The sequence below is a fragment of the Dromaius novaehollandiae genome, chromosome 2, assembly GCF_036370855.1.
Source record: "Dromaius novaehollandiae isolate bDroNov1 chromosome 2, bDroNov1.hap1, whole genome shotgun sequence".
NCBI lineage: Eukaryota > Metazoa > Chordata > Aves > Casuariiformes > Dromaiidae > Dromaius > Dromaius novaehollandiae.
Genome location: NC_088099.1, coordinates 80027312 through 80044283, shown reverse-complemented (window position 1 = coordinate 80044283; position 16972 = coordinate 80027312). Strand labels below are relative to the sequence as shown.

The following is a 16972-nucleotide window of genomic DNA, read 5'->3' as shown; positions in this document are numbered from 1 at the left end:
TATAAGGGCAACTTCTTTCAAAGAAAGTATTTAATTATTTTTTGACTTAAAAAAAAAATCGTTCAGTAACTTAAGGTAGTATTTACTAACCAATATTTTCTCCAGCAATCAAATTTAACCCAACCAGTGAGTCTGTTCATGAATTCAACCACAAAAGATGTTAGAGACAAGCATGAAAATAACTTTGAAAGAATTATCTGGAAAAGTCTAACAAACATCAGTATGAACTAGAGCAAAACTTTGAGAATATCGTATTTGGATGATGAAATGAAAAAGCTAAGAATTGGAAGACAGAGGGGACGAGACAGAGGGGACGAGACAGAAAAAAAAAAGAAAAAGCCCCCCCCAAAAAACCTTCTCCAAAGCTGAAATTCTGCAACCAGCTTTCTTGTGAAATATTTTGAGCATTTGTTCTTTTCAGCAATTACCATCATTGTGCAAGACAAAAAAATATAAATAGTCTGAGGAAGTATCTAAGAAGCATTCAACTAAGTCTTGCCAAGTCAGTAATGCATTTGATGATGCACAGATTAGCATAAAACACTATTTATTCTATAATTTCATTATGTACACATCATAGGTAAAAATACATATGTAAACATACTAGGTTATACTCTGTACAAAGTACAGAGGCTTTTGCTTTCTATGTGTACCATTCCTAGAATCAGAAAATCAAGGCACTGAGAGAGTCCATTATTCAATATTGCAAAAAAAGTTAGATTTCAAAGGCAGCCTGGTTTGTTGTTTAAAGGTTTCATATTCCTGTTTGAAAGGTCAGTATAGAACATTAATAATTGCATGACTACAGACAGGACTTTTGACAACAACTTCTAGTCAAAAGCAAAACCCAAAAAACAATGAAAAAGTAAAATACAAAAGCTTTTGCATTACCAAGGCACATAAAAAGCTCAAAACATATTAACATAAACATATTTAGCTCCAAACATCCTGCAAATATCGTTTTTCTTCTCGAAGAGTGGCCAGGATTTTCATTGCTTCCAATTTGTCAACTGCCATCTCCATGCTTAAAATGTCCACTACAGCATCACTTACACCATCAGCCATGTGCTTCTTATCTCTAGAAAAGAAATGGAGGAAAAAGAAATGCATAACAGTATATTTTTCCTTTTACCAACAGCTCCAGAACAAGGCTTTTTTTAATAAACAAAGAAATACAGCTTCTGAACTGGATGTCAATGTTTACACTAGGTTGTCATGAACTGGAGCATTGACAACAAGGGTTTCTCTCAAACATTACAAAGTCTTCAGCACATTGTAATTTATATGAAAAACCTTAGATTCCTAGTTAAGCTGTCACAGAATAATTGTTTTCTTTTAGGGATAATTAGACCTGCTGAATTATTTGCCATTGTATCATCATATGGTTCCAATTAAAAAAAAAAAAAAAAAAAAATCACTTCTTCATAGTAATGCTATTTTTAATATAAATAGCAGGTGCTTATTTCTGCAGGAGAATGTACTGAAATTGGGTTTTATGTTTGAATGGTTGTCAATTTATCAACATACTCCCTAAAAATCTCAAACCTCCAGGTAAGTTAGCGTCCCCAAATAATAATATATTTTACAATGGGAAGTTTTATTATGGAGCTCTCAAGTTCTATAAAGGCAATAGAAGTTTGGAATCTGGAGTGAAATTTCAAATTTCTACACCTAGGTAGGTAGCATCCTGACCCATCCCATCTCCAAGTCTACAAAGCAGCAGAGGACTGCTGCTATCTCACAGCTGTGCTGTTTATCATCATATGTATTCAAGTATCTCATTTTCTCAAGAGCGATCTACTAGCTTGAAAGAGCAACCTATTAGCTTGAAAACTTCTGCAGTTTAACTGAATACTATGAAAGAAACAGAAACACTAAGTGACTAAAGCAAGCAGTGGAATTGTGTAATGTCTTTAAAAGCTATATTGTAAAACTAGACATAGCAGACAAAATTCTGGCATTCTAGGAAGACTATTTTCAGTATCACACTGGCCTTTTCTTTCAGACAGCTCTAAGTCTTTCCAAAGCCTGAGACTTCTGCTAACAGGACTCTTTCCTGAGACATTCCATATCCTCACACGCTACTCACCCACATACATAGAAGTAACCTCTCTTTTTCAGCAGGACTCTGACGACTTCCTTAGCATAAAGCCTAACAATATCTTGCACATATTTAGGTGGGGCTACCTCTGCAGCTGGCAAGTCTCTTGAGAAACAAACCTTAAGATGAGTTAATGTGCCATTTTCAAGAAAACATCTGAGCTCATTTCTGAAAGACAATAAGAAAATGTCAGTAATCGGCTTGAGATAAACATCATCTCATAAATACAAGATGAGACACAGAATACTAAGTAATGAACTTGCTTGAACAAATAGTCTCTATCCTGATGCCGACAACCAAAAAACAGCCATGTCTCTCCAAATTCCCAGTCTGTATGTTCTTCTCTGAGCTTTTGCCTAAAAAAGACCAAAAAAAAAAAAAAAAAGCACATATGGATAGTATGCAAATCCAATCCCTTTCTATCAGTAATGCAAAATCTAAAAGTCCTAGAACCTAATTGTTACTTACAGTAGTGCTCTAATAAACCTCTAGATTGGCAGAAACATACAAAGACTTAAACAACAGTCAAACCTTCCAACTCTGATTCTGAGTACTCACTTTTGGTCCAGCGCACCATCATTCAACTTAAAGTTTTTTTGCCACAATTTCAAATTGGAATCAAGATGATGCTTCTGAACATCTTACCCACAATTCTGACTACTGAAGATCCTTACCCCTTATCCTTCACTGGAAGCATGGTAAAAAAAAGCCTGGAGAAAATTCAACACAAAGCATTTTTATCATGCTTTCCATCTAGTTGTAGAAACCTGCAAGACTTTATGCATAACCATTTATTTGCTACATCACCAGAAGAGTTATTGTGTTTTATTTCTTGAAATAATGCTGAAAAGAATACAACAGTTTTAGTTGTGACTTTCTGGTTATGCTTTGACATAGAGATTTTATTTATAATTGAACAAATGCTTCTGAAATACTATGAACCCTTTAAAATAAAACATGAACAATATCTGAAAGATAAAGGAATATCAGGCGGTCAAAAATATGGAGTAAGGATCGTAAATAATTATCTGGTTAAAGCAGAAGTATGGAGTCAGAAGCACTGTCAAAATTTAACTTATCAAATAGAATGCTTTTAAAGTAATTGCTATAGGATGCAAGAAATCTCTATCTTGCTGGAAGGACTGAGTTATATAGGAATGGGATAAGATGCATTTGCTACCTACAAAGCTTGCAACGATTCTCATGCAGCCTGGGACACAAGTAGGAGGAACTAGAGCTCCACACAGTCACAGAACTGCATCATGTGAACAACTAAGCCATGGTGGGACAACTAGCAACTGGAGATCTGGGAGGGAGAGATGAATGCTCTTCAGGAAAGGTAAGGAAGGCAGGGAAGACAAAGAGGGGTTTGCCCTCAACATGAAGGAGCACCTTAAATGTATGAAGCTCTTCTATGAAACAGAAGACAAGGTGGTTGAGAACTTATGAGTTAAGATCAGAGGAGGGGCCAGTAAGGGTGACATTGTGGTCAAAGTTTGTTACAGACCCACCCACTCAGGGTGAGGAAGGAGATGAAGTCTTCTTTAAACAACTTGAGCAAGCCTCTAAAATCACAGACGCTAGTTGTTTTGAGAGATTTTAATCTCCCTGATATCTGCTGGAAGAGCAAAATGGCAAGATGCAAGCAATTCAGGAGGCTTTTGGAGGATGTTGAGGATAACTTCTTGATGGTCCACTGACAGACTACGCACAACTCGAACTGCTATTCACGAATGAGGAAGAACGGTTTAGGGATGTGATACTCAATGGTAGCCTTGGATGTGGTGACCATAAAATGATGACGTTGAAGGTCCTGAGGGGAGTGAGGAAGAGTAAAGACCCTGGAATTCAGGAGGGCAGACTTCAGCTTATTCAGGACACTGGTAGGTGAGATTCCATGGGAGACAACTCCGAAGGGCAAAGGAGCTAAGAAAAACTGGCAGGTCTTTAAGGACAATGTCCTGCAAGCACAAGAATGGTCTATCATCAAAACAAGTAGATGTATCAGGAGAGCAGCTTGGCTGAACAGGACTCATGACTGAGATCTAATGCAAAAGGAACATCTACAGGAGACTGATGCAAGGACAAGCAATGAAGCAGGATTTTAGAAATACTGACTGGTCACGTAGAGATGGTGTTAGGAAAGCCAAAGCTCAACTGCAGTTGAGACTTGGAAGAGACATCAAGGGCAACATGAGGAGCTTCTACTGCTAAACTGGTGGAAAAAGGCTGAACAAGGAAAATGTAGGCCTATTGCTGAATGGGATGAGTGACGTGGTGGTAGCAGGTGGTAGCAGACATGAATAAACCCATAGTATTCAATACCTTTTCTGCCTCAGCTTTCATCAACAAGGTCACCCAGGCCCCTTTGCTTAGTAAAAGGGTTCAAGGAGAACCAAATAGTGGCCAACTGATTCACTAAAGACATAACTGGAGAGTGTATTTTAGTAACTGAAAAGTGTTGTGGAAATCATATGAAGAAAAATGATTACTTAGAAGTAAGCTACCCTCAACAAAGCTGGTACTGTTTGATATTGACAGGACTAAGGAGAAGCAGTAGCAAAACCAAAGAAAATACATTCCCACCGGAGGGGATTTTCCTGGTGCTTATGATTGTAATCAAAGGTGCACTTGAAGGATTCAGGCCTACAGACCATGGTAAATATCATCTGAAATGCCACTTGACCATCATAGTGCCTCAGAACACTCGACTCAATGCCTGTGAGTGAAAAACCTCTTGTCCTTTTTTAATAATAAAAAAAATTATATTAAAGCTAGCACCTGACTGCACTGTTTGGAGAAAGTAAGAGCACTTCTGCATAATTGTGACATGCTGACAGATCCAACCAATTTCAGCCACCCAGATCTTCCATAAAGCCATTCTTCACCCTACTAAGAAATGGAAATTATGCAAGGAATAAAAGTCTCTCCTTTGAACCCATGTAAATGAAAAAACAGAGTAGGTACAGAATGCTTTTGGTAGATAAGCAAAAAAAAAACATAGCAGTGTCCCTTGTCATAACATCCACTAAATGTTGTAGATTCATTTTTGTTTTCAAACAAAAATGAAACTGCAGTTTTTGATAAGTATCTTGGCTTGTACACTTCCTTAAGTTTCATAAAGAGAAAAAGAGAAAAGAGCAGTAAATATTATTTTGCACAGAAATTTGTGACATTGTTCCTTCTGCTTTAAGGGAAAAAAGCAAATCATCTTCTCCATTTAAATGATTTAAATATGTTCTGTGAAAAACATTTGTGTACAGAGGCTATTTACAATTACATAAATATGGAAGCTGGTTTAATCAATGCTTCTCAGCAAACACTACAGTTGATGTCACTTGTCAACATCCCCATATGATGGAAGGTGTTTATTTCTGGTATTTTCAGTCCAGCCGTACTGAAAGTTATGTTTTCTCATACATACATAAAGAGGTACACAATGTTCTTGTTCCAAGTCATAATGCTAAGTGAATGACTATGGCTTTACAACATTAGAACAGAAAACAGCTAAGATTTTCTATCAAGTTATTGCACCAATTAAGTGAGTTGTACATCACTTTCTGGTACAGATTTCTGCAATTTTTTTCTTATACCATACTTAAAGTAAGCTGGAAGTATGCCAGCTGTCCTCTTTTTTGCCAGGAACCATGTATTTTTTAGTAACCTGTTTCATAAAAAATATCAAATTTGACTTGTGTCGAGAGCTATGTCTGTTATTCAAGAACAGCAAATGCAGAAGTGCAGATATCCCCAATTGTTTTCAGTGCTTCAATTGTTGCTTACTTGAACCTTTTGGAATCAGCAGCAATTCCAAATTCTTTTGCCATTTAATACTTAGCTTCTCAAATAAGACAACCAGAGGCTATACATTCATCAGGCCAAGCCCTGCAACACAGATGTCAGTTCTGAAGGAAAGGGATTTTGAATACCAAACCTAAAGCCAATTCAACAAAGTTTCAAAAATCTACTGACCTCTTACAGGGCTTCCACTAGTAACACATAGACATAAGATTTTATTTCTTTTTGTCTGTGCTTCATCTGGTCCCTCATATATCCACCAGAGGCATTCAATACAGTCAGACAGAAGCACAAGTTGTACTCATTTGAAAAATAAACAAATAAACCAAGGACTAGGAATAAGATTGTTTCTAATCAGCAAAACAACCTTACAAAATGAAAAAAGAAAAAAAAAAGGATTAACTGCCTTTGTACTCAGTATCTGGAGCTGTATTTTCTTCAACATAAAAAAGCTGCTTTCCATGTAATAATTGGGTACATACCTGTGCTGCAGGAAACCAATAAATGGTGAAATTCCTGTTCCTGGACCAACCATCATGAAAGGGATAGACGGATCTGCAGGTAACTGGAAAATACTGCTTGGGCGAGCAAAAATAGCTATCTAGAATAAAATTAGATAGAATATAATTGAAAAATATTCTTAACCAGTGAAAACACCACGAAATTTTTAGAACCTTGAGTATGTTTACATAGTGTATTCGTGCACATACACCTTCCAAATCCTGAAATTCAGAGTTTATTTAATGCCACACAAACATTTGGAATCAGCTTTCATATGGGTTTCTGAAAACACACCATATTTGCAGACCTATCAATCCATCTGGAGAAAAATTGGGCAAAAACATACAAACGTGAATTTCTGAATATGAAAACTGACTATGTCATAACTCGGGGAACATAGCTTTAGCATTCTTGGAAAGTCTGGTGTTGGTATTCAAAGGGAAGCTAGCAAATTTTTGCTAACTACTACAGGCAACTCTCAACCTCTTCCACACTGTGGACATCTAAAAATATCCCAGTGGAGGTGAGGATTCATTTGTAGCAAATTGAAGCCTACTGATAAACAAGCTTGCTTTTTTAAACTTCACAGAAATTTCACATGATCTCCAAGAAGAGACAAACAGGTGAGGGGAGGCAAGCAACAGCTCAAATATCTTTGAAAGTGGTTTATGTCTTTCCACTGCTAACCTCTAATTATGATCACCTCAGCTTTGTGGGAAAGGAAGTCTAAATATTATTTTCACAAGAGCTTCAGAACTACTTTTTCAGCCATGATTAACTTAGAACATAGAAAATGAGAGCTGACTATAAATATTCTTTAAAGAAATAAAAGAAGACTCAGCAGCAGGAACAATAGCTGAGCCTCATCCATTGAAGTCATAAGCAAGCATCCAAGTTATCTTGGATATGTATTAAGAGAGGATTTGAATCTGCTTTGAAATTTAAGGAATGAAGCACTAAACCAAGTTACTGAAACTCTGCTCTGTAAACCTGAGTATTTTAACACTACTCATTTCTGATCATTTAAACCACTACAGATACTACAATGTTATGTAGTGCTGTTTTTCTGCTTTGATGATTAAAAAAAAAAAAAAAAGTATAATTCTTGCTAGGGAGGCCAATACCTGTATTTTTGTAAAATTTACAATTTTAAACCACACTTGAGCTAGCAGGCTCTTTTCCCTATTAAGGATTCCAAACTGGTGTTTCCTTTAAAGATTATGGCAAATAGTATACACATTTATTCTGTAAATCTCTGCAATTAATATATTTTTGTGCAAGATCAGACTCATCCATTTTGTATTTTTATTCCAAGTATTTTGCAATTTCTACACATTTATCTATGCTGAATTCTCGCTTACATGGCAGATACAAATAGTTCTGAACTTTATTCATACTCATTTCATAACAAACCTTTTGCTTTTATTTTCATTCCTGCTCTTTTTCATGCTTCATCTCAAACACATCACAAATCTACTCTATTTTAAACTCAAGTTCTGAATACTGGAATAAGATATATCATGCACATATTAATCAGTTTTTCCTTTGAATTAGCTTTTAGAAATGAAGAAAGTTTGTATGTGTTCTCTCTCCCATTTTTGCCAGAGCAATACTTTGAATTATTGGCACAGTTCTCATATAATCAAATTCTATGCTTGTTTCCACTTTTCTTAATCAAATATAGATTAGACTATGCCAATAGTTCTTTTTTCATATTAATTATATAATAAAACTCCAAATTTTTAACTAACTTACACCTAATAAGCTTGAGACTGATTAATTACTGAGATTCTTTCCCATGAAAGGAAAACAAATGAAAAAGAGTACCATCTCCTAATAATACCTCCAATGCCAAACTATCTTCAGTGCACACCAGAAATACCACAAGTGATTTTTTTTTAATTGCGATATTCGATAACCTGGCATTCTGCAAACCATGTGCAAGACCTGACAAGAAGTGAGAGTTTCATCATTCTCCCCACTGTATGTCTGCTGGCCTTTCCTGAATGCAATCAAGTGCCTCTCTTCTACAACACTAACAGCTGTAAGAAGCCTTTGAGGAGTAACCACTAAATTGCACAATGGTATATTGCTACATGAAAACATCCTCCAAGACTTGCTTAGGAGGACAGTGGGGTGGAAAAGGACTCTGGCCTTTCAGCAATGGGAAATTTCACTACTTCAGGTGTCCACAGATAAACTAAAACATATTTTTAGCAACTTAGCAGTGAGGATCTAGCCATGTTACAGAGGGAAGGATAGACCTACCAAGTAGGGTAGAACTGCAAAATGAAGATGCATACTGTCACTGTCAAAACGCTTGCATTACATCAGAGCAATGAACAAAGAGGCCTGCAGTTCTTTCAGACATGCACAAATTTAATGGTAAGAGAGTTTAGGTTTAATAGTTATACCTTTTCAGTTGAAGGGCTTCCTCCTTTTGCATCCAGAATGTTTTTATTAGTCTGTAGTAGGGGTGCAACTAACTCAGCAAGCCAGCCTGTACATACTCCTTTCCGTGAGATTGGTCTAGTGGGACAGGCAGGAAACTCCACAATATTGAACACAAAGCACAGTTTTCCTGGCTGAAATAAGTTTGAGCTGCAAAGAAACACTTATTAAAAAAAGCAATGAAAATACTGTCTGAGAGATAGCTGTACTATCTTACAGCAGGTCCATTTTCAGCCCAAACCATCTCACTGATGTCAAGATTCTCAGCGTTCCTTTAACAATGTGGCATTCATATACAGTTAGAAAATATCTTAAGGTTGGACTCAGAGGCCAATGACCTACAGAATGGGACCAGAATTCCTCTCTATCACATTCACATGGGGTGAGTTCATTCCTTGAGAACTCTGTATCAGAGTTTTGTCATACATGCAAAACATTGATGTTTGAAATAGTCAAATACTGTGTGTTTTGGTAATAGGGACACAATCACTTTTCTCTGTGGTTTTATCCTTCATTCCTCTGTATTTCTTGTTTAGATCTAGTGCATTTACTGGATGTCCTTCCAGAAGATCTGAAGAATTGCTCACATTGTTGCTTTTTTCTCATTGTGGAATAAGAATAGTATTTAATAGTGATTTTCAAGAGATTATGCAGTTAGCCTATTTCATCAAAACCAGTTTCTTTCCCTTATTCTTATTAAAAACTCTGGAGGAAACCAGCAAACAGAGGGAGAACTAACAGGGAAATTTTAAGAATGGAACATTTGTGGAAAAAAAGCAACAAAGTGATATGCAGTACATTTTTACAGCAGCGTCCCTGCTTCTCCCGGAATCAGTGGAGTGGCAGAGATCCTAATGTCAGACACATTCCGTGGAGAACTTGAAGGCAAGTGCCTACATATCAGTGCCCTTGAGAATCAGAAATGGAAAGATACCCTGGGCAGAAACCGGCTACTAGTGGAATTTCTTAGGAAGTCAGAGGGATAATTGTAAGGAAGAGGCAGCTAGGCAAAGAGGCATCTGGGATCACAGGCCTCAAAAAGATAATCATGCAAACTTCCAAAGCCAAGGAAGCCAGCCCACTAGAGAGATGTGCACCAACAATATCTAAGAACAGCTGGATTCTGATCTCCTCCAGAGTCAGACTACACTCCACACATTATGCAACCAGTCACTGAGGTCAAGAACTGATGCAAAGTCCCAGCAGCGAATAAGGTTCCAGCCCTATTGAAGAGAGAAAAGTCACATGCTCCAAGGGCTGAGACTCATCCAGCCCATCAGCTACTACTTCACTTTGCTCAAAAGGCAACACTGAAGTTTGAGGAACGACTGGGCAGACTGAAAGCAGATATAGTCTTCTAGGAAAGAATTCAAGATGAAGACAACATTCTGACCAGCTCATCCACTCGAGGGTAGTAACACACACTTTCTGAAAATGAATGCACACCCTTCTGCATAGTGTTGCCTGGACAATTTTTGCTTCCTCAGCCATGCGAGTATGGCCATTCTATTTGCAGAATTATTTTTTGCCAGGGGGAGTTTTCTGTGCTTCCCACTTCTCTTGGCAGTATGGGAGAAAGGGATGAGAAAAGGGAGCAGCAAGGCCTGGGATTCAAGCAGATAAAGATGAATTCAACAGTAACACTAAATCGAAAATTCTAAGCAAAACTCCTTACAGAAATAATTCAGAGTTAACTCTCTATAAAGTCATAACGTGTATACAGAGAAACACACACACATATACATACATGTGCATGCATGTACATATACATATGTACACACACATGCATGTGTGTTTATACACATACACACTTGACAAAAAGCATACCAAAATTACAAAGATATAATTTGAATATTTCATTACCTTGCAACTGAATAGGATCTGGGTTGTAATTTAGGAAGATGCTCTGAAAAATAAAAATAAATAAATAAAGCACTGCTTATTCTTTTATTCATCCCAGTGAAAAATCAAAATATCACATAACAAGCTTTACACTACTACAGATTAAAAACATGTTTTAATTTAACTGTAATTTTAGTATTAACACTGAACATTTGCCACTAGCAAATAAGCCATTAAGACCCAAATTCTATTTTGAATGCTTTTTAGATTCTGTGGAACCTCTGGTAGAGGCCCCATAAAATAAAACAGCAAAGGCCACAACAATTCAGTTATAGGGCTCTTAGTCATTTAAAAAGTTCTGTAAGGTACACAAAAGGAAGGCCAATAGTTAGTGGACAAAGTGAAACTTGAACTTTCATTTTTTCCCCATCTTGCACCAAGAGTATTTGATAGAATGCACACATTCTGAGAACAGGAACTACTTGACTGACAGTTTCTTATATGTACTAACTATAACTGTATACATACATATACACACACACACACATATATCTCCTAGAATCAGATATGCAAATACAATTTCAGACCACTACGAATACCTGTGTAAGTTTCGGATATCTCTGAAATCCCAACTTAAAACACACAACCCCCCCACCACAGTTGTAGCCTTAACTAGCACAACTATCAAAACTGGGACAGGAGTTCACTGGACATTTTGTAACTAACCCCCCCACCACCAGTTTTGAAAACAAATATCTACGTGGGGGTGTGTGTGGGGGGGGTGTGTGTGGGGGTGTGTGTGTGTGGGGGGGGGGGGTGAGTACACACACATATACAATATATATATGTGTATAGACCCATGTGCATATAGACTCACAGAAGGTCGAACTTGCTGGTTTCCCAGTCTTCAAAGAAATGACTTGCTCTAGCATGAAAACTGCAAATATTGGCTGAGGAGAAGGGCACATTAAAAGGAGGTGGACATAAAGCTAAGTGTACGGTGTGGTAGTGAATGGCCACAACAAGCAAGCGATACCATAAAATTGGAAATAACAAATGCCAGAAAACATACAGCGGAGTAACAGGGTACATAAACTGCATTTTACAGCAGTTTAACTGCTTTACAGTTGCTTTCCCACCTGTGCCACCCTCTAACACAGGTTCCAACCAGTACATGGACTTGAACACCCCGACATGTTCTAGAGATGCCCTCTTACATAAGATTGTTTCAAGTCAGAGATAAGAAATGCTAGTTCAGGGAAATCACTTAAAGAAGGCACCAAAGCCTTTTCAGCACATTACTTCCCTGAGGGCACACATTCAAAAACTTTTCAAAGCTTCCTTTTATTCAGTCCAGTTGCTTATAGCAACTCTCAGAAGTGTTGTGGGACATGCTAAGCTAAGTGTTCTTGCTGTCAGTTTGAAAACGTTTCTCTATGTACAAAATGGAGCAGACATTTCTTTTTTAAATCTTTGATACAGTGTACTAAGAAGACTGTAGTTTCAAGTTCGTTCTTATTCTCTCCTACATCCCGCTATATTGTGTCTGAAAAGACTGCAGTGCTTCCTGTCATGTCCACTGCTGTTCCTAAACTTAAAAAGAAATCAAGTCAAGGCATGGGTGCTCTTTTTAAGGTTTTTGATATAAGAACAAAAGAACTCATTTTTTTCCCCTAGAAGTTAGAATATGCATAACTCTTTTTTCTACAAGTATTTTTAAATATTTGAATATCAGATTTTTTTCCTCTGCCTCTTACAGTTTTTCCCCCAATTTGGCAAAGATGTTTTCTACTTCATATCTCCACGCAGAACTTAGTGGTTTCTTTTTACTGCACGGCTGAATGGCTTCATATACTTTGCCAGCAAAAATATGGCAATGATCTTTGGATTTTACAGCAGGCTGGATTTGGCATAGGGGTGGAGGAGGATATCACAAAAAGTTGCGAAAAGCAACTTTTTTTGCTGTTTCAGTTGGTGAAACACTTTAAGAAACTCATTCTTCTTTTTAATCTGGAAAATAACTGTCAGCATTTTCATATGCGTTTGAGATGGCTGCAGCTGGAAGTCTCATTCCTTCAATATTTTATATAAGGAACCCAGTGAGTGTGTTGGACATTATATAAACATGAATATACTGGGAAAAGCTTTCTCTTTCAACAGATAGAAGGGCAAGAAAAGAACAGAAGGCAGGAAAATCATAAGCTGTAAAAACAGTTCTGTTTGAATTTTAACCAGTGATGAATTCTTTCTTAAAAGCCCTAATCCTGCAAATACCTTATGCTTATCTTTACACACAGGAGCAATCTAGAGTCAGCTGAACCACTGGTATGTACTTAAGTGTTCACAGAATCAAGGCCAAAGACTACACATTGGATAACAGAGCTTTGCTTCCCAACAATAATTCCAGTTTGATCACCATAGATACCATATTATTTCTAAAGCAGCTAACTGAACAGTTTTTCCACTTCTAGGGAAATTGAACGTACAGTCTAATGTGTTTTCAGAAGCCAAATCTAATCAAGTCAGTCACTTACCAATCAACAGGTTAAGTGAAGGCCTGCAGCTTTGGAAAGCATGAAGCAAATCCAGCAAGCACACATTAGGCTCTCTAATGAAACGTGTGTAATCAGAGGCTCCTTGTCTGCTGCAAAGCTCTTGAAGCCTCCGTTTCTCTCCTGCATCACTGGTACATTCTACAAGGGCTCGCAAGAATGCCTGTAGGGGAGAAATTAGAGTGGAGAGTAGCAAAGTTGCCCAGTCGGGCAAATCTTCACAAATCTGGAAAAAATTTTGCTTGCCTAGGGACAGGAAGCAGTCACCCTGCAGGTTAACAGATAAGAGAATTTATTCCCCAATCCACACTTCCATCTATTATGAAAACATTAGATTTTTATTTCCCCCCCCCCCTTTTTTTTTTTTTTTTTTGTTTCTTGGCTGCTATTTTCTGACGTATGAGATAAGCTGGCAGGTCAGCAAATCTCACGTAACCTGAATGCGGCAGTATGGTATTTAATGAGTCATGTAAATGTAGCTGTGGTGTTTTATTCTGTATTCCTTGTCTACATAATGGCACTGCAAGTTTTTCTTAAGGGAAAATTAAATTGAGCATTCTAAGATAGAGTAAAAATTGGATGCAAATAGTTCCAAGTTTTCCCCTCCCCCCCCCCCCATAAGGCAAGGTGAAAATAGACACAGTGCCTAAAAGAAAAGTGAACCAAAACACCAAATGCAATCAGAGGACACATTCTACACCAAAAAAAGTATTCAGAAAGTAATTTGGGTATGCTCAGATACCAAGCTTCCAGATATTAGTTCTGCGCATAGAGTTACATGAAGCACATTCTACACTGAGCAGGCAATAAAGAAAATGTGTTACAGAAACTGGCTTGGATGATACTCCTATTATTCTCTGCTGTCTGCTCACTCCTATTGTTGAGACAAACTTTGTAGAAGTGTTAAATGCAGTTTTGAACATGGTAACTACAAGCCATGCAGGGATAGATCTGCAACAAACCACACAACATAGGATTACTAAGGATTTCTCTACAAAATAAGAAACACTTAAAAACCTTTTTGGGAATTGCTCTTATTTCCAGACACCAGGTTAGAATGAATTTCAGAGTGCTTCTCTCAGGAATGTGTTGTGGATGACTTGTTCCTATTTTAGTGAGAGAAAAAAAGCACACACATGCACCTATTAGCATCACAGACGACTACTTCAAGAAATACTAAGAGCTAAATCATATTCAATTTTTGTATGATCAGGCTCATTCATGAATGGAAATTATAAACTAAACAGCAAGACAGTTTTCTGATGAAGTATCGGTGAAAACTTTCCAATAAAAAGTCAGCAATTATCAGGAAAGCAGGAAACAAGACTGTTTATAATAAGTATATGTTAAAACAAATTTTATTACCAAGCCACTCAAGGCCTTGTTACCCCTTTCCACTCTACAGAAATCCAGAGGAATGCCTACAAGGGAGAGGAATACCCACACTTCTTTGTGTATTTTTTTCCTCTATCAGTAAGGGCTCCTGAAAAATCAGAACATGCTGAATTGCACGCATATTTTCTAAAGACCTAATCAAAGGTGACGGCAGCCAAGTGCCCCACTGGAGCTTCTGAGTCCCAAGTAGATCCAAGGAACTTCTGTGCAATCAATTAATCTGCCCTCCACTCCCTATGGGTTCCATTTATGGGAAGCAGGTGCATAGACATCTAAACTTTCTCTTCACAGTCAGCTAGGGTCCAGCCAGGCTTACCAGCCTCATGCCATGCCAAAGCAGCTAATCTGCTTCCTGTTCTAAGCTAACACTAGAAGCAATATAGTAGCATTTATGTGACAAGAAACCTTTAAATAATAAGCTCTCCAAATCCCAAATTGTTTCATTAGAGACCCAACTTGCATGTTGAGATTGCTCTTGATAATGTTTCTCGGCTTCAGCTCCCACCCACTGATTCTTGTTATGCTTTTCTCCATGTTCAAGAGTCCTCTAATACAAAATTTTCACTCCAAGAATATACCTATACACCTTGATAGATTATCTCTTCACATCAGCATTACTTGACTGAGCTCTTGTACAAAGGACAAAATTTATTTTTTAATAGATTAGAGGACTGGCATAAAGGTGATAAAAGAAAAAGCTGTTTTTATACTTCAAAAAAGGAGGTTTGTGCAACATCTGACAGCATTCCACAATAAAGACTTAATCCTCTTCCCAGGATACTTGCACAAACAGTAAAAACCTACTGCAGCAAATGAGCATTTGAACAATAGTCTTTGTACCAGCCAGCTAAATAATTTCTCTATTTTGTCCTCTCTTTTGAACAATTGATCTCATGTACTTCATCAAAGAATTCATAGCCTGAACAAAAGAGACTGTAAACAGAATTCAATAGAATTCTCAGCAAATCTTGAAAAGGTGCCAGAGGCAGTGTCTTCTGTTTATGCTCTTCTTTTTTTCCTCATGTTTTCTAGCTCTCTTCATTCAGTAAACCCACAACAGTAATAGTTACCACAAATCCCTCAGAAATGAACACAGCTGCAGAGGCAACCATCTTAAAGGGAAAACAGCTCTGGAACACAGCTAGGGATTGCCGAGCTGCACTACAGAGCTGAATTCTTTGGTACAGAAAGGCAACAGCAAGTAATTAAGTTACAGTAACTTAATGAGCCATTGCTCACCAGCACAGCCCCGAAGAACTGAATTTAGGCTTAATCCTAAACCATTTTACTTCATATTTGCAGTGGGTTGGAAGTCAGTGCACAAGCTAAGATTGGATTTTGTGCATCACTGACAACTTGTAAAGTGAAGATAACTTCATGAGCTGTCCATATATATGTATATATATGTATATATACACATACACACACACAAATATATATATTCAATTAAAAATCAGTTACTAGCTGGCGAGCTTGTCCCACACTGCCCTTTCCTGTATAAAAGCTCTGTAACTAAGAGGAATTTGGATGAACGACTAGACTGAGAAGAGTTAAAGGAATGAGACACAAATTTTAAGTGGCACATTGCATTGCTGCCAACAAAAATGACAGATATGATTCTGCCCCTGCATGCAGAGCAAGTGTAAAAAGTCAGCGTGACTTGCTCCGGGTCACCCAGAAAAAAAGAACAGAAAGAAGAAGAAAATTTTGACTCTATGATCTTCTTTTCCATTATTATTCATTTAGATTCATAGACAGGCATGACATTTTACATACAAACACAAGACAAGGCACAAAAGTTGCAGAAACAGGATGAGGTCATTGGTGCCGTTTGTGTTTGTGTGAATGCTGTGTTTCTTGTCTGTGTTGCTGCGCATGGTCAGCCATGTGTTTTGGGAGTATATGTGTCTATTTGGATGGAATACATGCTCAGCCTTGTTAATGGCTGGACCTGGGGACATGGAGCTGTGGGATCCTCACCACCATCAGGCTACTCGATTCAGCAACCTCTAACATCTGTCACAGTCAGCAGGATCCAGAGGGGGTGTGAGCATTTCCAAGGTGGCAGGTACAAAATTTCCTATCTGTCTAGTGAGTTAGAACTATTTACCGAAATTTTAGGACTCCTGGGATAACTGGGGTAATGGGACTGAAATAAATTCACTTATGAGAAGAATGAGAAGTGTAAATTGGTTCTTCTGCTTCATGTGAATAAAATGTACATTTAAAGGAGAATACTGAGGATCTTTCGAAAAACAGAACAGTGCCACAAATTTTTAAGACACATTGCGTTAGCAATATAGCACGTGGAGACCCAGAAAAACTAGCTAAG

The 16972-nt window shown here is 37.6% G+C and overlaps 1 protein-coding gene across 6 annotated transcripts in view; it reads right to left on the bottom strand.

The window, feature by feature from the left end:
• Positions 1-530: 530 nt before the first annotated feature.
• MTRR (5-methyltetrahydrofolate-homocysteine methyltransferase reductase) overlaps positions 531-16972 on the bottom strand; it is a 34557-nt gene continuing 18115 nt past the window's right edge. For all 6 annotated transcript variants that reach the window (XM_064506831.1, XM_064506830.1, XM_026099307.2 and 3 more), the window contains 8 exons: positions 14263-14351; positions 13228-13408; positions 10715-10757; positions 8815-9001; positions 6382-6500; positions 2365-2457; positions 2090-2269; positions 531-1078 (listed from right to left, as the gene is read on the bottom strand). In XM_064506831.1, coding sequence (XP_064362901.1) covers positions 934-1078; positions 2090-2269; positions 2365-2457; positions 6382-6500; positions 8815-9001; positions 10715-10757; positions 13228-13408; positions 14263-14351 — 1037 coding nt within the window. In that variant the 3' untranslated portion in view covers positions 531-933. The remainder of the gene's footprint in view (positions 1079-2089; positions 2270-2364; positions 2458-6381; positions 6501-8814; positions 9002-10714; positions 10758-13227; positions 13409-14262; positions 14352-16972) is intronic.